General features: G+C 43.2%; 2 protein-coding genes across 13 annotated transcripts in view; one reads left to right on the forward strand and one right to left on the reverse strand.

The window, feature by feature from the left end:
• Positions 1–7,238, reverse strand: part of Smg6 (SMG6 nonsense mediated mRNA decay factor) — a 243,243-nt gene extending 236,005 nt beyond the window's left edge. The window contains exons 1-4 of one of the 4 annotated variants that reach the window (XM_052194232.1): positions 7,051–7,235; positions 2,254–4,006; positions 1,240–1,432; positions 577–687 (exon numbers count right to left, since the gene is read on the reverse strand). In XM_052194232.1, the coding sequence (XP_052050192.1) occupies positions 577–687; positions 1,240–1,432; positions 2,254–4,006; positions 7,051–7,138 (2,145 nt within the window). In that variant the 5' untranslated portion in view covers positions 7,139–7,235. Of the gene's footprint in view, positions 1–576; positions 688–1,239; positions 1,433–2,253; positions 4,007–6,686; positions 6,932–7,050 lie in introns of those variants that run through there. The other 3 variants (XM_052194230.1, XM_052194231.1, XM_052194233.1) reach the window with 3 other exon arrangements.
• On the forward strand, positions 7,218–23,813 carry Srr (serine racemase). 9 transcript variants are annotated; one of them, XM_052194244.1, is made up of 9 exons: positions 7,218–7,469; positions 12,734–12,960; positions 19,188–19,359; positions 21,135–21,261; positions 21,438–21,541; positions 22,394–22,513; positions 22,796–22,870; positions 23,180–23,389; positions 23,586–23,813. In XM_052194244.1, the coding sequence occupies exons 3-9, from the start codon at positions 19,192–19,194 to the stop codon at positions 23,799–23,801; spliced, it is 1,020 nt and encodes a 339-aa protein (XP_052050204.1). In that variant the 5' UTR covers positions 7,218–7,469; positions 12,734–12,960; positions 19,188–19,191; the 3' UTR covers positions 23,802–23,813. The 9 variants fall into 9 exon arrangements, with proteins under 9 accessions (XP_052050204.1, XP_052050201.1, XP_052050207.1 ...); XM_052194241.1 differs by having other exon boundaries at positions 7,218–7,434; XM_052194247.1 differs by having other exon boundaries at positions 7,218–7,434; positions 12,877–12,960.
• The last annotated feature ends 11 nt before the right edge of the window (positions 23,814–23,824 follow it).

Consider the following 23,824-nt stretch of genomic DNA (forward strand, 5'->3'; position numbering starts at 1 on the left):
AGATGTCTTAACACACACCAGAAGAGGGCGTCAGATCTTGTTACAGATGGTTGTGAGCCACCATGTGGTTGCCGGCACTCGAACTCAGGACCTTCAGAAGAGCAGTCGGTGCTCTTAACCACTGAGCCATCCCCCCAGCCCTACAATTTGTTTTTTGTTTTTGAAAAATAATTTTATATAGCCCAGACATGCTTGGAATTCACTATGTAGCAAGGCTGGCCTTGAACTCCTGATCCAGGATTACTGCAGTATACCAGTAATATACCGTAAGTGTCCTGCTTATGACTGTTAGTTTCATCTGTCTGTTCCTCTACTATACTATATAGTTCACCCAACACCCAGCATGCTGCCTAGGCCATAACTGGTACTAGATAAATGCTTACTAAATAGATGAATAAATTTTTGTTTGTTTGAGGACTCCCAAATAGTCCTGGCTGTCCTCAAACTTACTCTGTAAACCACGCTGGCCTCAAACTCACAGAGATCTGTTTCTGCCTCCCAAGTACTGAGACTTAAAAGTTTGCACCACTGATCTGGACCTAGATGAATACATTTAAACTAAAGAAACTGGCTTACTGTTTTCCGTAAAGGCTTGCTTCGAATAGCAAGCCCATCCATGTAGTCCTCCAGTTTGAACTTGTAAGTAACCTGTAGTTTCTGAAGCAAACTATCAAAGAAGTCGCTGCCCTATAAAGAAAGAAAATCTGAATCAATCAGTTTTTTTTAATCTACTTAACAAATCCTGGGACAAATGACCCTTTCACAGCCTATCAATGTCTAGACATCCTACATCCTATATATAAGGTACTTACAGTAATTAATTAGAGGCCATCAAGTAATCTCAGCAATGGTTTATAGTAAGCCTTCCATGTTTTAAAAAATATGATTCATTTACCACTCCCCACCCCTTTGAGCTCTCATTCTTTATACCCCCACCCCACCCCCACCCTGCTCCTCTCATGCAGAAAGCGTTCAAGTCAAATGTAACTCTGGGTCTGGAGATGTAGCTCAGTAGTTGAACAATAAAAGAATAAGTAACTCCAACTATCTGTAAGTATAGCCCAAAGGAAGTAATACAGGTAGACCAGGTCTAAATGCAAGGAAAAAAAGTGTTTTGGCAATATTCTGTTCTATAACATCTCCAGTAGAAAAGACACAAACTAAAAGATGCTGCAGACTTTATCCTGAGAACATCATCCTAATAATAATAACAACAATAATAATAATAATAATGTTTACCTCATCCAAGAGCTCCAAGAGTCTGTTCCGAATCTGTTCTGGGTTCTCAATATTTGGATCCTTGAGAAGCTGCCTGAATTTCTCAATCACCTGATAGAAAGCATTCTTCCACAGGATCTGATCTACATTCTGATTGTCAGAGAATTCAATATCTAATAGAATACAGCGCTCGTACAGCTGCAGTAGTTCAGTTCTGGAATAAAATTCATGTAAAATCTAGCTTCAATTCATCACAGGGAAGACTGTACCCAAGATATGAACCTCCTGCAAACCAGTCACCTCCTTCCTGACAAGAAATCTGAAATGTGACCAGGCATCCTACTCATACTGGGTCCTATTCTGTATAACAGAATGCCTTACAAACATGCTTATGTGTAGAAAAATAGCAAATTGCTATATGTGTATACCTACATTGAAGAGCTGAAAGCAGCTCTTCGGTGCAAGCTGAAGTTGGCATTCTGGAAATTATATTTTCCCTTAAGACTTTTTTTTCCTTAAAGTAAAAAGTATACTCAGCTTTAAGACTAGAATTAAAATTTATTTTCCCATCTGCCTGTTGCTTATAAAAAAAAAAAAATCATTGAAGGGCTGGAGAGATGGCTCAATGGTTAAGAGCACTCACTGCTCTTCCAGAGGTCCCGAGTTCAATTCCTAGCAACCACATGGTGGCTCACAACCATCTACAATGGGGTATGATACCCTCTTCTGGTGTGTCTGAAGAGAGCAATGGTGGACTCGTATACATAAAATAAATAAATAAATCATTTAAAAGAAAAACAAAATCAATGTAAAGGGGATTCAAGTGTGGCTCAGTGGTAGGGCAGTTAATACAAGACGCACAGGACTCCTTGCTTGATGTCCATGCCCAAGTAGGGTTGCTGGGGGTAGGGAGTCATGTGACAGGCAGGTAATACTCAGTGGCTTACCTAAAATCCCTCTACCTTCCTCAGCCACAGGAGCCCTACAGCTGTCCATTTCCCTCTGAGCAAGACAGTAGGAAAGAACACTCAGTACCTGAGCTGAGCCATCTTCTCCATGCCCTCAGTGCTGATGCGGTCCCTGGAAAGCAGGTTGCTGAGCTGCAGCTCCTGGTTGTCAGCCACTCGGAGAAGCCTATGGAGCTCCTGTTGCTGCATGTTCCGCACATGCTGTTCTATTTCCTCAGGACTCATGGTACTAGCAGGGAGAGGGCTACATACATATTGTCCTGAGGAGGCAGGATAGCCTGGATAGTAAGGCCCTGGATACATACCATTTGTAGGACCCACTGGGTATTGCAGAGGGCTATAGCCTGTATAGGGATACTGAGAGGCAGGGCCTGGTGTTCGAGGGTAATAATAGGGGTTGTCAGAGTTTTGAAATTTATAGTAAGATGCTTGGGCCTGACGTGAATCACCCCAAGATGTAGGGCTAATTTCATCATCAGTGTCCAAGAAATGTAGCTGAGGTGTCTGGCTTTTCAGAGCAGGCTTCTGATCAGGATTGTTTGGGTCCCATAGTCGGCGGGTCGTGCCTCCACGGCCCCAACTCCGAGATCCCTTACTACCAGATCCAAATAAAAGTCGAGGTCCCAAAGGTGTAGACTCTGGAGAACCTGATGAACTGACAGACAGGGCAGTGTGGGCAGGCAGAACCAGAATACCACGACCACGATCTCGGAGTTCTTGTTTAGGGTTTCTTGACTCCTGCTTCTCAGAGCCCTTACCCCCACTGCTCGGACCTTTGTCAGACTTCATACTATCTACATTATCCTTGACTGACTTCACAACAGGGGAGTCTTTACTCATGGTTTCTGCATCAAAAGTGACACGAAGGGCGCCTCGGTTTTCTTTACCATTGCTTTTCTGTTCACCCTCACCACGTCCAGACCAGTTTCTTTCTAAATGCTTCTTCCTTTCTGAGCTCCTCCTGGACCCTAATCCATCAGGCTCATCAACTCTGTCCTCATCTAAGGAATCAGTTGAGGACATGGATACCTGCTTCTTCAGTCGTGGCCTCTCCTTGGTCCGATCCTGGCGCCGCCGGCGACTTCCATTATCAGTCAGGCCAGCTCCCTCCGCACTGTTGTTGCTGCCAGCTGAGCTGGTACTGCAAGTGCGGTAGCGGCTCCTTCGCTTGTCTGATCTGGAGTACCTCTTTACGGAGCCAGGCTTTCCTTGGGCAGAGTCATCAGTCACCTTCTTTGACCCCTCCCCCTTTTCAATCTTTTTCCCCTTTTCTCCCTTGGCAGTTCTTACACGGTCATTACTTTGGCACTTTTCTATCTCAGTTTTATCCAGTTTGTTTACAACTTCTTTCATGGCTTCTCCCTTACACTCATCCTCCTCCATCCTCAACTGCTCCACTTGGTTGAGGATCTCTTCTTCATCCGCCCTGCCTGATGACTCTTTGGTAACAGTCTGCAGTCGCCTTCCAGGCTGGTAGATCTGCAGATCTGGTTTCTTGATTCTCTTGATGATTTTCAGACTTCGGTCCTCTAGTCCAATAGTCTTTGAAAAAGTCTCCTGTGCCTGACTATTTTCTGCATCTATAGGGCCATTTTGCTGTTGGCTGTCCAATTCTTTGCAAACTTTAATAAGCTGTGTATCATTCCCAACAGCAGAAGAATCTCTGTCATTCACAATCTCATCTTTAAATTCCTCATTCCCAGAAGCCTCCTTAGTTTTTGGTCTGTTCCTTAGTCGAGAAAGTCCAGGCTTATAGATTTCCAAATCTGGGCGCCTATTATCTTTGCGCTGTCTGGGTTCCTTTAGTTCCTTCATGCTTTCTATTATGTTGATAAGAGGAAACAATACAGAAGAAAAGAATAATAGAGAAGAGAGGGAGGGAAAGTTGTCATTCTAGTTACATAACAACAAAAATGAGCAAGAATTGCAAATCCAAACAATAATAGTGATGGTCAGGAAAGAGCGTTTCTACAAAAGCAGAAGTTAGGAGTTATATGCGTTTAGTAAGCAGTGAGGTTAAGAATTTAACTATGGCCGGGCGGTGGTGGCTCATGCCTGTAATCCCAGCACTCTGGGAGGCAGAGGCAGGCGGATTTCTGAGTTCGAGGCCAGCCTGGTCTACAGAGTGAGTTCCAGGACAGCCAGGGCTACACAGTGAAACCCTGTCTCAAAAAAAAGCCAAATCCAAAAAAAAAAAAAAAAAAAGAATTTAACTATGTTAGAGTTACACATACTTGAGTTATGGAAATAAAGAGGAGTTGTATTCTCTTGATATACCGAAGTCATATTCCTATTCAGATCTCAAAGACTCCAAACTACTTCATTATATCAGAATCAAAGATCTCTAACATGTTCAGGCATTAAATTATTCTGTCTACACAAATAAATCAACCCCTTCTTTATCTTATTTTATTTTATGTATATGAACACACTGTAACTGTCTTCAGACACTCCACAAGAGGGCATTGGATCTCATTATAGATGGTTGTAAGCCACCATATGATTGCTGGAAATTGAGCTCAGGACCTCTGGAAGAGTAGTCAGTGCTCTTAACTGCTAAGCCCCTTTTTTCCTTTCTTCCTCTCTCTTCCTTTCTTTCTGAGTCAGAGTATCACAATATATATCCCAGAAAGACCTCAAATTCACAGTCCTCCTGCCTTAGCCATCCAAGTGCTGGATTACAGGAGTGTATATCACACCTGGTTAGCATTTCTCCTGTCTAATATTTTTCTAGGTGGCTAAATTATTTAACCATATTAGGATGGAGAAGAAAATGTAACACAGTGGCACAGTATCTGCCTCATATACAGGAGGCCACTAAGGGGCAACCCCCAGCATTGCATAAACATATTTACTAGTATATATGTATCATTATTACATCATTATTTACTTACTATATTACACATGTAAACATATATTTATACATACATACACATATTAGAGTGTATGCATAGCAAGCCTCAGTCCTAGATATCTCTGGGAAACTATCTTCAGCTTCAGTGTGTGAACTTGATCACAACAAATCTATAACTTTAGGATGCCAACCTCCCAATTACATACCTCCTACTGAAGCAAACAGTAAGCAATTCCTTTTACAATCTTCAACACCATTCATCCTCACCAACTCTTTAACAACAACCAACAGAATCATTTCAAGAAAATCCTGCCTAGACTATGTCATTAGAATACTGAGATTAACTGCTACTATGATGATAGAATATAAGAAGAAAAAAAAGTTCCACTGGAGTTTTTCCTAGGCACCAATGAATGGATTGTGACATGTTCTCAAAGGACAGAAGAATATTAGAGCCCAGTCAAATCCATGCCTACAAATCCCAGCACTTGGAAAGTGACAGCAAGATCAAGAGTTTGAGGCCACAGAGTTTGAAGCTTACTTGGACTATATGAGATTCTGTCTCAAAACAAAGGAAAAGAAGAAGAGAAGGAGGAGGAGGAGGAAGAGGAAGAGGAAAAAGAGAAGACTTTATAAACCACTCTCCAGGCTCCACTGAGTGGTAAACAGCTTTTTTTTTTTAAGCATCCGTTGCTTACAGTGGAAAGACTACTAAAAATTTCTACTAAACAGCTAATAAGTGACAAGGACTGGTGAGAATATTATCCAGTACTCGTTATGTAAAATCCTAGTACAGAATTATAACGTAAATATGAATGCAAACAAGCTGATAGTCAAGTATTTATGCGCCTGCATCTATACCCACTTTTTGTTTGGTGGGGGACGTGAAACTAAAATTTTAGATTTCTGATTTGAAAGTTGGGTATGGTGGCACATGCATATAATTCCAGCACTCTGACAGCTGAAACAGGAAAAGTATCCAAACTCAAGCCCAGGCTGGGTTACACAGTAAATTCAAGGCCAGTCTTGGCTACAAGGTGAGACTCTGTCTCAAAAGAAAAAGAAACACAAAATACAAGATACTGCCGCCTTGGCAAAAGTTTAGCTTCTCAACCAAATGCGAACCAAGATAGAACCGTTTAACCTCAGCACCGTGAGTAAACTTTTAAACTTAGTTTTGGGGCGGAGCCAGGAGAGGTGGTGACTACTATTTTCCAGAGAAGTGAGAGAAAACAGCCTGATTAATCCAATTCAGTTGTCCAATAAAAACCAACGTCACAAATTCCAATCACAATCCTAGAGAAGGTATCTACTGTAACTGTCATCTTAAACAACATTGGCTAATGAAGGAGGCCAGACACTAAAATATTTCTCGCGCTTTTCTGATGCGAATGGAGACTGGCAAATTAAGCATTCTCTCTGATCACAACCGTTCCCACACACGCCAAGACCTAAACAAAACAGTCAGCTCTCTGAGGTCCTGGATCCCTCCAGTGGCGTAGCATTGGAAGCCAGCCTTGGGAGTGGGGGTGGGGGTGGATTGTAAGTTGAGCAAGGGAAGTCCTAGCAGGTTAAGCCTTTCTCCTCAATTTCCCCAGCTCCTCCTCTCCGACGCGGAACGGAGGACTACGGAAAGGTACACGTACACAGACTATTCTTTTGGGAACAATACATCTCGGGGCCTCTACCGGACCCTAGCACCCAAGCCAGTTCGTGTCTCCTCAGGACTGGAATTCAGGCGCTGGCGTGAGATGGTTAGGGCCCCGGAGAACCACCACGGCGCGGCGCTGAGCAAGAGGGCGGAGGTTGAAACTCGCGCTCCGCTGTGTCCCAAGGGCCCAAGTGTGCGGAGAAGCCGTCTCGCAATCTCCCAGGGGCCGCTGCAGGCCCGGGGCGCACTGTTGGGGAAGGGGCGGGGGTTCGGAGAGCCGCGGACGGGGCGGGGAGGAGGCAGAGGAGAGGGAGGCGGGGCGGGCAGGCCCGGCCCAGCAGCTGGGCGGCGCAACTCACCTCTGCTCCCGGCCTGCGGAGCCAGAGTGGCCAGGATTCCTCGCAGTTCCGACGCGGAGATCCGCACACGCTCCAACCCCTCCGCCATCTTCACGGCGGCTGCTACAGCTGCGGCGACTCGGCCACCGCCGCGCGCAGCCAGGAAACCACGACGGACGGGCGGCGCGCGCTCACCCACTCCCACCCTTTTCCCCGCCCCCTCCTGCCTGCCCTCCCCAAACGACGGTGGCCGCACTGGGAGCAAAAGCATTCAGCACGTCTAACTAAGGCCTTGCCAGAGCGTGCGATCCGGCCGCCGGGACTGCACGTACGCGTGCGCAAAGGTGTAAAGCTGGGAAGGTACGCTGAGGCTCGGAGGTGGAGGCGCAGCGCTCGGGAGGTGAGGTGAGGCGCTGCCTGGTGTGACTCGCCCTCGTCAGGTGGGCGTTCGGGTCTAGGAATGCCAGTAATGCTGCGGTGACCACCGAGGACACCGTGGCTTTTGATCTGGGAGCTTGGGTTGACAGAGACATCCTACAATCCGGCCTCCTCCGATCATTTTAGGCCGAAGCCTTACCGCAGGCCTGGATTGTGGAGCTTAAAGATCTTTTAACAGTAGTTATTATTATCCTCATTTCTGGTAAACTGAATCTCAGAGAGAGGAAGAAGTAAATTGCTCCCTGTAACGTTTGATTGTACCAGAGTATCAAAGTCTATGACGGTTTATCCCAAAGACTTGCTGGATGGGTTGTGTGGAAGTAAAACAGAAGGAAATTATTCAACCTGGGAATTTCTGTTAGCACTGAGGATTTTTTTAATTACTTTTTTAGAACTCAGGTTAATTCTCCCATCTTTGCATCTTTAAATTTTCATTGACGCACTGGTAAAGGTAGCTCATTCCTATATTCACAGTACTTGAAAGGGTGAGGGAGGAGGATTGCAAGTAAAGCGCTAGCCTGGGCAACACATTAGAAGACCTTTTCCCAAAAAAAGGAAACAAAAAGTTAATTGGACTAGATGATTGGTACTCATTAACCTCATTAACCATTAACTCCTATTAAAAACAGTGGGGTGGAGAAACTTCAGTCCAAAGACTGCCTTTCTCCAGTTATTCCTTCCTGCCTCACACTGTCCTTTGAACCTTTAAACCCTCAAAAAGTAGTAACCAGTTATGCCTTCATCATAGTATAAAATATTTGATCCTGATAGGACTCATTCAGTTTCTGTTATGTGACAGATATTTCACCATCAAAAAAGAAAGACAATGACTGGGAAATATTTCAACGGCTCAAATGAATGGATATAATTAGAGTGGCCAGAACAAATAGCAACCTTTGTCAAAAGATTTGAAAGAAATAGGAAATATAAAAACTGCTTTAAGCTGCTGGCATGATAGCGCACGCTGTGACTCCAGCACTTGGGAGGAAGATCAAACTTTAGCGCTGTGCTCCACCATTGAGTTTACGGCCAAACTAAAGTAAAGTGAGTAGACTCTGTCCCCAAAACATAAGCCAGACATGGTGGCGAATGCCTAAGCACAGTGCCAAACATACACAGACAGGAGGTCCTCTTCAAGGTCTGCCAGTTGGGTCTACATAGTGAGCCCCAGGCCAACTAGAGCTATATAGTAAGACCTATCTAAAAAACCTATCTAAAGGCGAGGTGGCACACGCCTTTAATCCCAGCACTTGGGAGGCAGAGACAGGTGGATTTCTGAGTTCAAGGCCAGCCTGGTCTACAGAGTGAGTTCCAGGACAGCTAGGGCTACACAGAGAAGCCCTGTGGGGGGGGGGGGGGGAGAAAAGAAAAAAAAATGCTAACAACAAGATTTTTTTAAAGATTTATTTATTCATTTAACACATATGAGTACACTGTTGCTATCTTCAGACACACCAAAAGAGAGCATCAGATCCCATTACAGATGGTTGTGAGCCACATTGTGTTTGCTGGGATTTGAACTCAGGACCTCTGGAAGAGCAGTCAGTGCTCTTAACTGGAGCCATCTCTCCAGCCCAACAACAGGATTTTTTTTTTTAAAATCCTAACTTGAAGCTGGGTATGGTATCAAACATCTATACCCCTATGACTCCGAATGCTAAGGCAAGAAGATACAAGGGTTCCCAGCTAGCTTAGGAGTGCAGGCAAGGGGTACTGGCAACACTGGGGAAATGGAAGCAAGAAAAATCAGGAATAGAGAGTTTAAAGCCATCCTTGGCTATGCTCCAGGCCAATCTGGATTACACAAGACCCTTCCTCAAAAAAATAAAAGGCATCCCCAGCATCACATACATTGGGTTGTTAGGGTAGCAGAATCAAGGGGAAGGATTAGAAATTCAGAGTTATCCTTGGCCACATATCCAGTTGAAGGCCAACACTGGTGGGAAGGGAGCAAGTAATCTACTTTCCAGTTGAAGACATCAGTTTGAGAAACTGTTTCATTTTGTTTTCTTTTGTTGAGCTAAGGTCTATTGTATCCAGACTGGTTTTGAAGTCATTATGTAGCCAAGGATGACTTTGAACTTGTGACACTCTTGCTTCCATCTTCTAAATGGTGGAATTACAGATGTGCATCTATACTGATGTGCCAGGTGGAAGTTTGGCTGGGGATTCGATGCAGAGATTGAACATGCTAGACAAGCACCCTATTAAATGAGTAGTGTTCCTAGCCCCAACTTTTATTTATTTATTCATTTATTTATTCTCCAATCTGTCATTTTTTAAAGACTTGTCTCATCTTTAATTATATGTATGAGTTTGTGTATGCATGCGTACACGTGAGTGCAGGTGCTTGCAGAGGCCAAGAGGCATTGGAGCCCCTGGAGCTAGAGTGTCAAGCAGTTCTGAGCTGCCGAATGGGGCTCTGGAGGCTGAATCCCTGTCTCTACAAGAGTATGCTGTACTTGCTCTTAACCGCTGAGCAATCTTTCCAGCCCCATAACTTTCATTTTTTGGTTTTTTGTTGTTGTTTTTTTTTTTCCGAGACAGGGTTTCTCTGTATATCCCTGGCTGTCCTGGAACTCACTCTGTAGACCAGGCTGGCCTCGAACTCAGAAATCCGCCTGCCTCTGCCTCCCAGATTGCTGGGATTACAAGCTTGTGCTAACTTTCATTTTTTGTGCTAACTTTCATTTTTTAAAGAAGGAAAAATAATTTTAAACAAGAAAACTTCCCCAGGACAGTCAAGGCCAACTTATTTGAACACTGTCAGTGATCAGACTAGAGAGCTTCTAAGTACTAAAACAGAACTCAGGAACAATGAGAGATAATACAAGTTCTAAACACTACCAGCTGACTGGCATTGCCAGGCAACTTATAGAAGAAAAGCTACTTATTTTTTATTCAGACAGGGTTTCTCTGTGTAGCCTTGGCTGTCCTGGACCTCACTCCAACTTCAAAGCCAACAACTCAGGAAGACTAGGAAGACCATGGCTCAAAATGCAATTAAAATAAAAGAGGAGGCTGGCCAGGTGCATACATATATGGCTTTAGTCCCAGCACTAGTGAGGCAGACAGATCTCTGTGAGCTTGAAGTCAGACACCCTGATCTACAGGGGCAAAATTTTTTATGTTTATATAAATTTCTATATGAATTCATTTTTTAAAAGGGTGGAATTTACACCAAATGTTCAAAAGTAGAAAATAGTTGGTCTTTTTCAAAGCCCAGCGTGAAAAGCATAACAAGATCCCATCTCAAAAAGAAGTTAGAGGCTAGACAGAAGATTCAGCAGTTTAGAGTACTGAGTGTTTTTCCAGAAGCCCTGGGTTCAGTTCCCAACACCTACATTTATGATCACAACTGTCCAGAACTCTGGCTCCAGGGCACCAGGCAAACACTCCATTCATACAGGCAAAATATTCATACATATAAAATAAAAATGAAAAAAAATTACTTAGGTGCTGGAGTTCAGCAGTTAACAATACTGGCTGCTGGGCTGGAGAGTTGGCTCAGTGGTTAAAAGCACTGGCTGCTCTTCCGAAGGTCCTGAGTTCAAATCCCAGGAACCACGTGGTGGCTCACAACCATCCACAAAGAGCTCTCACGCCCTCTTCTGAAGACAGCTACAGTGTACTTACATATAATAAATCTTTAAAACACAAAACAAACAAAAAAAAATATTGGCTGCTCTTAAGAGGACCCTAGTTCCATTCCCAGCATCCACATGGCAACTTGCAACTGTCTATAACTCCAGTCCCGGGAAACCCAACCTCCCCATAGCCTTTCTAAATACTAGCCACACATGTGATACACAGAGCATCCATACACATTAAGTAAACAAATTTAAAGACTGGAGATATATGTCAGAAGATAAAATGCTTGCCTAGAAATTTACATAAACATAAAACTTTTACCACACACAGAACCATAACATATATATTGCTCTGCAAATAGTATATATGATCCCAGACATCACATAGACTGAACAGAGTGGTACATGCCTGTAACAGCACTAGGGAGGTCAAGGCAGGAGAATCAGGAATCAAAAGTTATCCTGTTTCATAGTTTAAGGCTAGATCCTGTCCTAATACACTTAACTAATTAGTTAAAGTAACTAGGGAGATGGTTCAATCAGTCAATGCTTGCTATAAAAGCATAAGGGCCTGAGTTCAATCCCCAGCACCCACTTAAAGTGTTAGGAATGGTGTCATGGGTTTGTAATGCTAGTCCTGGGGAGATATAGACAGATGCATCTCTAAGGCCCACTGGCCAGCCACCTGTAATCAGTAAACCCCAGTTCCCAGTGAAAGACTACTGTAAAAAACATTAAAAAAAAAAAAAAATTCTATAAGCCGAAGTGAATAGCGCCTGAAAAGTAACACCTTCAGCCAGGGTTCACTCACACATGTGCACACACATACACCTCTGGACACCCATGAACAAAAATAATCTTTTTTAAAAACACAGTAATTGGGCTTGAGGGATGGCTCAAAGGTTAAGAGCACTTCTGCTCTCCAGAAGACTTAAGTCCAGTTCCTAGTGCACACAAAGTGGACTCACAACTGCTTGTAACTCCAGTTCTTAGTGAATAAGACTCCCTCTTCTGGCCTCTTCAGGCACCCACACACACACACACACACACACACACACACACACACAGGAGAAAGGAGCTGGGCATGGCTATGTACATTTGGGAGGGAGAGGTAGGTGGATCTGAGTTTGAGGCCAGCCTCATCTATATACTGAGTTCCAAGGTATACAGGGCTACTGTCTCAGCACAATGTTAATTACACTATTTATTGTGTGTGAGCTCACACGTGGAGGTCAGGAGTCAGGGGTCTCCCTCTCTCGTGTGGGTCCTGGGAATGGAACCGAGGTTGTCAGACATGGCTTCAAGGGACTTTGCCAGCTGAGCTGTGCTCCGGCTCTCACCCCCTTCTGAAAACCTCCTCTCACTGCTACACGCAAGATTTGTTTTTTCCCTTCGTTTCCACTTCTGCTGCTGTTTCCATACAGAAGCAGAGAGCTGAGGTAACCATGCTTCCGTGTCCACGCTGTCCTTAACAAGGCCTTTCTCATTTCAGTTCCCAGTCACACTCCATCACTCCTTAGTGGCTTAATGTGCTGGACATATGTCCTTAAATATACATGTATCTTTGCGTAACACATAATGTTTTATGTATGTATTGTAAATGTACATAATTGATACTGTGCTATAGATCTCATTCTGTTTCTTTTTCATGTTTCCATAAATACTTTATTATGTAGTATTTCCTAAATGACCTTACACCCTTTGCCACCCTGGTCCTGGGCCAAGATCAGCCAATCAAAATCCTTACCCAGAATTTTTTGAACTGAAATTGAGAGAAAAATCCCTCTTCAGTATGGAAGCCATAAAATGTAAAATACAGGAGCTGTCAGCAGCCATGTGTCCTGCCGTACGGAGCCAGCTGGTGTGCTGTGAGAAGGAAGCCGACGTGCCAGCAGCAGCAGAGGTGAGAAACTGAGTCCTGGAAGCTCCCAAGGCTGTGGTGCGGCTGTGGCTGAAGCCCCATATCCCTCTGTGATTCCGTCAACCCTTCCTTGGGTTCCATGAGCAGAGGACCTGGACACTCTCATCTTTTGCCTAAGTTACTTCAAATTGAGGTCCTACCACTTACAAACTGTATTATTACTTGGGGCTCTCTACAGGGACAGAACTAGTAGGATTATATGTATGTACATAAAGGGTATGTGTTAGAATGCCTTACAGGCTGTAGTGGCCAGTCCCACAATGGTTGTTTCTTGGCAGAAAAGCCAAGAATCTTGTAATGTTCAGTCCACACATGTTGGAATTCCAAAGAAGTTGGTTCTAATTCTAATGAAGGATTGCCTCAGCAGCAAGATGGAAGAGCTTACCAGCAAGAGTGAGGGCAAGCAGGCAAAAAGCAGAAGCTTCCTTCTTTCATGTCTTTTTCTGTGGGCTACCACGAAAGGTGTGACCCAGATTCAGGGTAGGTTTGTCTTCCCCTCAAGTGGTCAAATCAAGGAAACCCAAGTTAACAAGGGAGAGTGGTCATCATATGACATATAGGCCTAACTATTATCTCTTTTTCTGATTGTTTCAGCAGGGTAAAATACACATAAAATGTATCATTTAGTCATTCTTAAGTATATGCATTTTGTTGTTTATTCTGTTGTAAACCCAAACCCATTTATTATATGCATTAAGCAGCCCTGTGCTGCCCTAAGCCCCAGCCCCTGTCATCTTTACTCGAATTTGATTATTAGAGGTATCCCATATGGTTGGAATCATGTAGTAGGTATCTTTGCAGATAGCTTAGTTCCCTTAGCATAATGTCCTCAGTGTTCATCTATGTTACAACATGTTAGAATTTCCTCCTGTTAAATGAATCTTCCATTTTATGTGCATATTATATATGTATAAACATTTGTCTGTCAATGTCCACTGGTTTCTTTTGGTTATTGTGAATAATGCAGCTATGAACATGGGAATATAGAAATGTTTTTGATGAGACACAGCTTTTGGTTCTTTCAGTCTGTTCTAGGAATGGTATTGCTGATTCAGGTGATAACCTTGCAGCCATTGTTTTTAGGACCTAGTCTAGTGTTTCCTCTAGCACCTCCCTGCTTTATATTCTGACCAACAGTGCACTAGGCTCCCCTTCCTCTCTATTCCTCATGGTTACGAGGTGGGGTCCTATTGTAGTTTTGATTTCATTTTTCTAATGATTGGTGGTTTGGGGACTATTCCATGTGCTCATTGACCATTTATGTGTCTTACCTAGGGAGATGTCACATTTATGTGTCTTACCTAGGGAGAGTTCACATTTTGGGAGGTTTTTTTGTTTTGATCCAGGGTCTCCTGTAGCATGGACTGGTGTGGAACTAGCTGTGTAGCCCAAAGATGACCTTGAACTTATCTTCCTGTTTCCACCTGGTGCCAACCTGTACCGTCCAGCTCATTTCACGCAGGGTTGGGGAGCAAACCCAGGGCCTCTTCTATTGAAGAACATCCTTAGTCCCTTAAAAGTTTCTGTTTTCATAAAAGTATCATAAGTGATGTTTTTCTATCTCTTCTGCCAGTCAAGCCCCCTTTGTCCCTCACATGTACTAAAATGCCTCTGAAATGGGATCCCTGGTTACATATTTGGCCTTTCCTTTTTATTCACTGTAATGTAGTCAGAGTAATTTTCTAAAAATGGTGATGTATCCCTGTAACCCCATTCCTTGGGAGAAGAAAGCAAAATGATCATGAGTTCAAAGGTAAGCCCAGGTTTACATACATAATAAAAACCTGAATCTAAAAATCACAAAATTTTACATATATGTGTGTATGTATTCTAACATGGCACTTACCTGGTCATAGCTTAATAGCATTATATTACTCTTTCTTTTAAAAAACTGAAAGTTGGACATAGTAACATGTACCAGTAATCCTAGTAGTTAAGAAGTTGAGGCAATTAATCCCAGAACTTGGAAGGCAGAGGGAGGCGGATTTCTGAGTTCGAGGCCAGCCTGGTCTACAGAGTGAGTTCCAGGACAGCCAGGGCTATACAGAGAAACTCTTATCTCAAAAAAAAAAAAAAAAAAAAAAAAAGAAGAAGAAGAAGAAGGAAGAGGAGGAGGAGGAGGAAGAAGGCAGAAGAAAGAAGAAAAAAGAAGAAAAGAAGTGGAGGCAGGGCCTGGAGAGATGGCTCAGGAGTTAAGAGCACTGACTACTCCTCCGAAGGTTCTGAGTTCAAATCCCAGCAACCACATGGTGGCTCACAACTATCTGTAACAAGATCTGACTCCCTCTTCTGGCCTGTCTGAAGACAACTACAGTGTCTTATATAACAAATAAATTATACATATATATATTTTTTTTCTCTATACAGAGAAACCCTGTTTTGAAAAAACCAAATCAAAAAAGCAAAACAAAAAAAAACAAAAACAACAACAACAACAACAACAAAAAATTCCAGGGAAATTCCTGTAGGGATGATGTTTGTCTTTGTAGTTTCGAGTTTCCCTAAAGGCTCTGACATAATGAAAGGCTTCTAAGGTTCTGTGTGGTCAAAGAGGCCACAGAAGAAAGTCTTCTGTGTGAGCTTCAGACCTGGGATGGGCTGGAGCCTGGACGTCATTAGGAAGAACTAGACATAGAGCCTTCCTTGCTGCTTCTGCAATTCCCCACCCAAGCCTTTCCCTTAAAAAAAAACAAAAACAAAAACAGATTCCTGTGGAAGCTAAAAATAGCACAGCCAAAGTGAAATCTGAGAACTGAAGAGCAGTTTTTTGTTTTGTTTTTTGGGTTTTTTTTGTTTGTTTGTTTGTTTTTGTTTTTTGGAGACAGGGTTTCTCTGTGTAGCCCTGGCTGTCCTGGAACTCACTCGGTAGACTAGGCTGTCCCCGAACTCAGAAATCCGCCTGCCTCTGCCTCCCAAGTGCTGGGATTAAAGGCATGCGCCACCACTGCCTGGCTTGAGCAGTTCGTTTTAAAGATACTACTTGAAAAACTACCTTAAACTATGCCAGGCGGTGATGGCACATGGCTTTAATCCCAGCACTTGGGAGGTAAAGGCAGGGGCAGGCAGATATCTGAGTCTAAGTCCAGCCTGATCTACAGAGTGAGTTCAAAGATAGCCAGAACTACACAGGGGGACCCTATTTCAAAAAAGAAAAAAGGAAACTACCTTAAGCCATATCTGAAATTAGAAAAAATAAAATATTAAAGGACATCAGCTATAAAACTGCTAGCCTGGTGACACAGAGGAGACCCAGTGGCTACACTGGGTGCCTCACAACCACCTGTAAGTCAAGTTCCAGAATTTCTGTGATGCACAAAGCTCACACAGGCATGCCCATACACATAAATAAAAACAACATATCTTTTTAAAAAGAAACCATCTGGGACTGTGGGTAAAGCTCCCGGATGGAGCATTTACCCTGAGTCCTTGGAGTCCATTTTCAGGACAGGAGTAGTAGGGACATACTTTATAAGCTAACAAGGTAATTTAGTTACATGATAAATACACAAAAATCTTAGTCCTCATTTCTGTCATCAGTACATATTCTTAGAGTTTCCTGGTGGGAGCTGGAGAGTTAGCTCAGGAGTTAAGAACATTGGCTACTCCTCCAGTGGACCCAGTTCTGAGCCTCAGCAGCAACAAGGCATCTCCCCACCACCTGTAACTCCAGGCCCAGAAGATCTGACTCCTTCTGGCCTCCATGGGTATCAGGCATACTCGTGGTATACGCACATACACCAAGGCAAAACATTCATTCACATAAATCTAAAAAAAAAAGTTGGTTTTTTTGGTGTTTTTGTTTTTGTTTTGTTTGTTTGTTTTTGCTTTTTGGGTTTGTTTTTTTTCAAGACAGGGTTTCTCTGTGTAGCCCTGGCTGTCCTGGAACTCACTCTGTAGACCAGGCTGGCCTCGAACTCAGAAATCCACCTGCTGGGCTGCTCAGTGGTTAAGAGCACTGACTGCTCTTCCGAAGGTCAGGAGTTCAAATCCCAGCAACCACATGGTGGCTTTCCACCTGAAAGACATCCACCTGCCTCTGCCTCCCAAAGTGCTGGGATTACAGGCGTGCACCGCCACTGCCTGGCTTAAGAAAAAGGTTTTTAAAAATTATATAGTAGGCTGAAGAGATGGGTCAGTGGGTAAAGATGCTTGGATTAGAGGCTGACAACCCAAGTATGATCCCCAGGACACACATAGTGAAAGAAAAGAACCAATTCCCAGAGCTTTTCCCTGATGTCATGATGGGTACCCACCCCAAGACACAGGAAAAATACAATTTAATAAAAAGCAATATAGTGTGCCAGGTGGTCGTGGCAAAAAGCAATATAGTGTGCCAGGTGGTCGTGGTAAAAAGCAATATAGTGTGCCAGGTGGTCGTGGCGCATGTTGGCAGGTGGATCTTTGTGTTCAAAACCAGCCTGATGTACAAAGCAAGGTCCAGGACAGCCAAGGCTACCCAGAGAAACCCTGTCTAAAACAAACAACAGCAAAGCGATGGCAAGCAGACATGAACAAGCATCCTTTAGATATTGTTTGCTAGGTATCAGATGTTACAAGACTGACATCGCCACACCAACATGACACTGAAGATGTCTTAGAACTGTGTGTGCCTTTAGATACAATTACGAAAACTGATGAAACTGAGCCCAAAAAGAACAAGAAAATGTTTAACAGTCATGTGATCATTTTTGTTTTGGAAACAGATAATGACTTATTAAAATGGCACTAAAGCCAAACACAGTGGTGTAGGTCTGAAATCTCAGCACTTGGAACTAAAAAGGGTAAGACTGATCCAGGTATGGTGGCTCATACTGTAATCCCAAGGACTGAGGGACCAAGGCAAGGGGACTGCCCTGAGTTCAAGGACTGCCTAGTCTACACAGTGAGTTACAAGCCAGCCTCAGCTACAGAAGCAAGACCGTTTCCCAAAGGAATAAAAATTAACAATGCACCCGGGCTTCATGGCACACAGCTCTAATCCTAGCATTTGAAAGATGGAGGCAGACAGAACAGGAATTCAAGCATATCCTTGGCTACATAACAGTTTAAGGCCACCTGGGCTATAAGACCCTGTCTCAAAAGAAAGCAGAGCCTACAAACCAGAAATGTCGGCACATGACTAATTCAGCAGTCAGGAGGTGGAAACAGGAGGATTGTGAGTTTGAGGGTCGCAGCCTGTTTTACAAGGCAGAATCCTCCAAAAAGTAAAACAGAGCTCCAGGGCTCATTCGTGCGCACATAAAACTTAGCCAGATAGTGGTGACAAGAGCCTTTAATCCCAGCACTCAGGCAGAGGCACGCAGATCTTTAAGTTTGAGGACAGCCTAGTCTACAAATAAAAGTTACAGGATAGCCAGGGCTACACAGAGAAAGAAATTTTGGTTTTTGGGAAATAACCCAGTTGTTTTTTTTTTTTTTTTTCAAAATAAATTTTCTTCGTTTATTTAGTCAGAGTCTCACTGTGTAACCCTAGCTAACTGGAAATTTACTATGTTAACCAAGCTAGCCTTGGACACAGATTAACCTGTCACTGCTTTCAGAGTGCTGTGATTAAAGGCATGCACCATCACTCCTGGATACTGTGAGTGGTGTGTGTGTGTGTGTGTGTGTGTGTGTTAGCCATGTATGCCCAGGCATATGTATGGAGGTGAGAGGACAACTTGGGTATTGCTTCTCTTTTTTCCACCCTATGGATCCTGGAGACCAAACTTAAATCATATGGCCTTAATGTGCCTTGAGCTGCTGAGCTACGCTGCCAGTCACTATTTGTTAATTCTTAAAATAGAAATATAAGCCAGGTACAATGGCACACAGGAATAGACCTGGGAATCAGAAGGCTATGACTAAAGGATCTCTTGGGTTTTATATCAGCCTGGATGACAAACTTGAGATTCTTAAACAGCAGGTATAGGTTAAAGCCTTTATTCCCAGTACTTAGGAGGCAGAGGATCTCTGTCTAGTCTGGCTATACAGTGATGAAAAGTTACATACCTGGACCAGTGCCAAGAGGTGTGGATGGGGCTGAGAACTTCAGATTCAAGGAAGTTCCTCTCTGAACCAAATACTACTAATGGGAAAAGTTCCAGTAGCACTGCAGCCCCTGCCCCCACCCCTACCCCCCACCCCTGTGCTATTGACCTGTTGTAGCGTTTTAAAAGAAACATTGTTTGGACTGTGCTCTGATCCCTTGCCTTGTTCCTGCGTTTCAGAACCATGTGTGCTCAATACTGTATCTCCTTTGCTGATGTTGAAAAAGCTCATATCAACATTCAAGACTCTGTCCACCTCACCCCAGTGCTGACAAGCTCCATTTTGAATCAAATAGCAGGGCGCAATCTTTTCTTCAAATGTGAACTCTTCCAAAAAACTGGGTCTTTTAAGGTAAAAATCAATTTTATTATGTTTTACAAATCTGTTGGCTTTATTCTTCTGTTCACTAATGGTAAACAAATGCCTTTTTGCAGCTGGAAACAAAAGGTTGCACAATTTTTAAGGTGTGTGTGGGTACCAGGGTTACAATACTGCTATGCCACTTTCACACGATCTAAAAAACTGTAGTCCCACAAATACTGTCTAAAAAACTAAAGGTACAGCAGTGCTTTATTTATTTATTTATTTTGTATTTTAGCAGAGGGATAAGGAATAAGGTTGCCCATGGTTACATAGCGAATTCAAGGCCAGTCTGAGCCACAAGATACTGCCTTTGTTTTTGGTTTTTTTTTTTTTTTGTTTTCTTTTTTTGCTTTTTTTTTTTTTTTTTTTTTGGTTTTGTTTTTTTTTTTTTTTTTTTTTTTTTTTGAGACAGGGTTTCTCTGTATAGCCCTGGCTGTCCTGGAACTCACTCTGTAGACCAGGCTGGCCTCGAACTCAGAAATCCGCCTGCCTCTGCCTCCCAAGTGCTGGGATCACAGGCGTGCTCCACCACCGCCTAGCTGTTTTTTTGTTGTTTTGTTTTTGAGACAGGGTTTCTCTGTGTAGCCCTGGAACTAACTCACTCTGTAGACCAGGCTGGCCTAGAACTCAGAAATCCACCTGCCTCTGCTTCCCAGAGTACTGGGATTACAGGAGTGCGCCACCCCCGCCACGCTCTTTTTTTTTTTTAATTGACAAAGAAAAGCGTTTATAAGCTAATTTACTATTATGAATAATACTTGAGGCTGGAAAATGGCTCAGAGGTTAAGAACACCAGCTGTTCTTCCAGAGGATGCTGGCTCAATTCTAAACATCAACATGGTAGCTCACACTGTAAGCAAAACATCAATGCACATAAAAAATTAAAAGGAATCATCACAAAACACATTTAACTTTTTAAATTTTATGTGTATTGATATTTTGCCTGCCTGCATGTCTGTGTGAGTGTGTCACATACCCTGGAACTGGAGTTAAAATTGTGAACTGTCATAGGGGTACTGGGAAGTGAACCCAGGGCCTCTCAACTGTTGGGCTTTCTTTGTAGCCCAAGAAAAATAGTTTAAACTTAGTGTAGTTTAATTGTACGATGTTTAATTTATAGAACTACATATATCACAGTGACATTAGATCTCCCCAGATCTACCTTCTGTCCTGCAAAACAGGACAGTCCTTTAGAGCTAGTTGTGGCTGCTCATGCCTAACACATGGGAGATTGAGGCAAGATGATTTCCATGAGTTTGAAACTAACCTGGACTTCATAGCTAACTAAATTCTAGGCCAGCTGGGGCAACAGAGTAAGACTCAGTGTTAAATCAGAAGCAGAGTTGGTGACCAGGGAGGTGGTCCAGCATTGAAGGTCACTTGTCCTTGCAAAGGACCCGGGTTTCAAGCATGCCTATAACCATCTGTTCCAGAGACTCCAGCAGGCTCCCAATTATGCATAAGCATACTTCCAGATAAAACTTTCATACACATAAAAATAATAAAAGAGGAAAATGTGTTGTGAAAGAAATACCATTTTAACCTTTTGTATTATTCTACTAAGACAAATGCCATTGTTTTGCAACTGCCTGTACTATTACTGCTCATTATTTTTACATGCTTGAGTTTATTGCTTGGGAGCCTCAAGTGCATAGCAGGCTGTTTGTGTAAATACTCCCTACAGTTTACACAAGTGAATGCATGGCTTTGAACATGTCCCCAATGTTAGAAATGCACCATTTATAATTTATTATCTCTTCCAGATTCGAGGTGCCCTTAATGCCATCAGAGGCTTAATTCCTGACACTCTAGGAGGGAAGCCCAAAGCTGTTGTCACTCACAGCAGTGGGAACCATGGCCAGGCTCTCACCTATGCTGCTAAACTGGAAGGTAATTTTCCCAGGGTAGCATCAAAAGTACAAATGGGAAAACACCCTAATTTCAGTTATGAGGGATGGCAGCTGTGGGAAGTTGTTTCTACAGCTGTCCCTGTTTGATTGTAAGCAAAATTATCTAAGTTTCCATCCTAGACAGCCCTCATACTAATCATGTTCTTCCCCTCCCAGGAATTCCTGCTTACATTGTGGTTCCCCAAACAGCTCCCAACTGCAAGAAACTGGCAATCCAAGCCTATGGAGCATCGATAGTGTACAGTGAACCGAGTGATGAGGTAGAGAGCAGTGTTCAGCAACACATTAGTATCTTACCGAATACCTCTTACTGGGGGCATCCTCTTCTTAGTATGGCCAGCATCTATATCTATCCATCCATCCATCATCTGTCTTTACCGGATATTATTAGTCTCAGCTTAATGTGACTAAAGTCAAGTGTGAGAGGACATGGCTATAATTGCACTCAGGAGTGTGAGACAGAATGGCAAGTTCCAGAGCAGCATGAGCTACACAGCAAGATATTTCTTAAACTTTATTTTATGTATAGTAACACTATAGCTGTCCAAACACATCAGAAGCAGCCACTATAGTCCTTAGTGATCTAAGGCCTAGACGAACCAGCCCATTCCACCTAGCCTCATCTACTGAATTTTCCTCTCCCTTAACAGTTCTTCAGAAAGGCCAAATTCTAACCTTGTACACTTTGCACTTCAAACATTCTTTTAAAAATCCATAGCTTAGCCAGGCAGTGGTGGCGCACGCCTGTAATCCCAGCACTTTGGGAGGCAGAGGCAGGCAGATTTCTGAGTTCGAGACCAGCCTGGTCTACAGAGTAAGCTCCAGGACAGCCAGGGCTACACAGAGAAACCCTGTCTCAGGATAAAAAAAAAAAAAAAAAAAAAAAAAAAGAACAAAAAAAAAACCATAGCTTGTTTATGTCATATAGTGAAGCTCCTTAGTCATCCAATGAAAAATGCATTTTTTCTCACAAGTACTCCAAACACACCATGTTTATTTATAGCTACTCTGAGAGAAATGTGAAAATATCTGTCTTTGAAGTATTAAGAATTAAACTTTTAGGGAGCTCAATTCACTGTACGTCAAGTAAGCTACTAATGCTACCTTTTTAGTCCAGAGAAAAGGTCACTCAAAGAATTATGCAAGAAACAGAAGGCATCTTGGTCCATCCCAACCAGGAGCCAGCAGTGATAGCTGGACAAGGAACAATTGCCCTGGAAGTGCTCAAACAGGTAACGTGGCTAAGTCCGTTTGGTTATTAGTAAAGTGGTTTGCTGTGGACTGTATGTATACATAAAGCTTTATAAGATTTCTTTTATGTGTATGAGTACACCATTGCTCTCTTCAGACACACCAGAGAGGGCATCAGATCCCATTACAGATGGTTGGGAGCCATCAAGTGGTTGCTGGGAATTGAATGCAAGACCTCTAGAAGAGCAGTCGGTGCTCTTCTGAGCCATCTCTCCAGCCCACATAAAGCTTTATTAATTGGCCTATTTATACTCTTACTACAGGTTCCCTTGGTAGATGCACTGGTGGTACCAGTGGGAGGAGGAGGAATGGTTGCTGGAATAGCCATTACAATTAAGGTAAGAAAACAGCTTCTAGTAGGTACAGGACTATTCCCTTTCATGCCTTCTTTGCCCCACTGTCCTTGTGATTTATGCTGCCACAGAAGCAGACGATGGCATTCTCACTCCTTCCTCAAGCCCACCTCACTTAGCTGCTGCCCTTCCCAATTACTACAACTAGTCATAAGCAGACAAGCCAGTTATCAGATACAACTTTTATTAAAGTGCTTCAAGTTTGTGTTTCCATTCTGACCATCAAAGGTAACACATCTTTAACACTCTATGCCTCCTTTATGCAGACAAAGGCTGTGTCTCTTCCTTCCCCAGGCCCTGAAACCTAGTGTGAAGGTGTACGCTGCTGAGCCCTCGACTGCAGATGACTGCTACCAGTCTAAACTGAAAGGAGAACTGACCCCCAATCTTCATCCTCCAGAAACCATAGCAGATGGTGTCAAATCCAGCATTGGCTTCAATACCTGGCCTATTATAAGGGACCTTGTGGATGATGTCTTCACTGTCACAGAAGATGAAATTAAGGTAAGACTCCAATGAGAAAACAGCCATAGTCTAATTCCCCCGGCATTAACAGAATTCAGTTACCTGTGGGAACCCTGACAGTAGCTCATACTCATCACAACAAACCCCAAGGTCTACTTCATTTTTAGAATGTAACCTCCTAGACTCTAGCTCCATTTCTTGTTTCATTAACCCTTGCTCCTTTCTGTGCCAACAGTATGCAACCCAGCTGGTGTGGGAAAGAATGAAACTGCTCATTGAGCCTACTGCTGGTGTTGGCTTGGCCGCAGTGCTGTCTCAGCATTTCCAAACAGTCTCTCCAGAAGTCAAGAACATCTGTATTGTGCTCAGTGGTGGGAATGTAGACTTAACCTCTTTAAATTGGGTGAAGCAGGCTGAACGGCCAGCTCCTTACCAGACTGTTTCTGTTTAAATTCAAGGAAGAGATAAGATTGT

Source organism: Apodemus sylvaticus, chromosome 10, assembly GCF_947179515.1.
Source record: "Apodemus sylvaticus chromosome 10, mApoSyl1.1, whole genome shotgun sequence".
In the NCBI taxonomy this organism is placed as follows: domain Eukaryota; kingdom Metazoa; phylum Chordata; class Mammalia; order Rodentia; family Muridae; genus Apodemus; species Apodemus sylvaticus.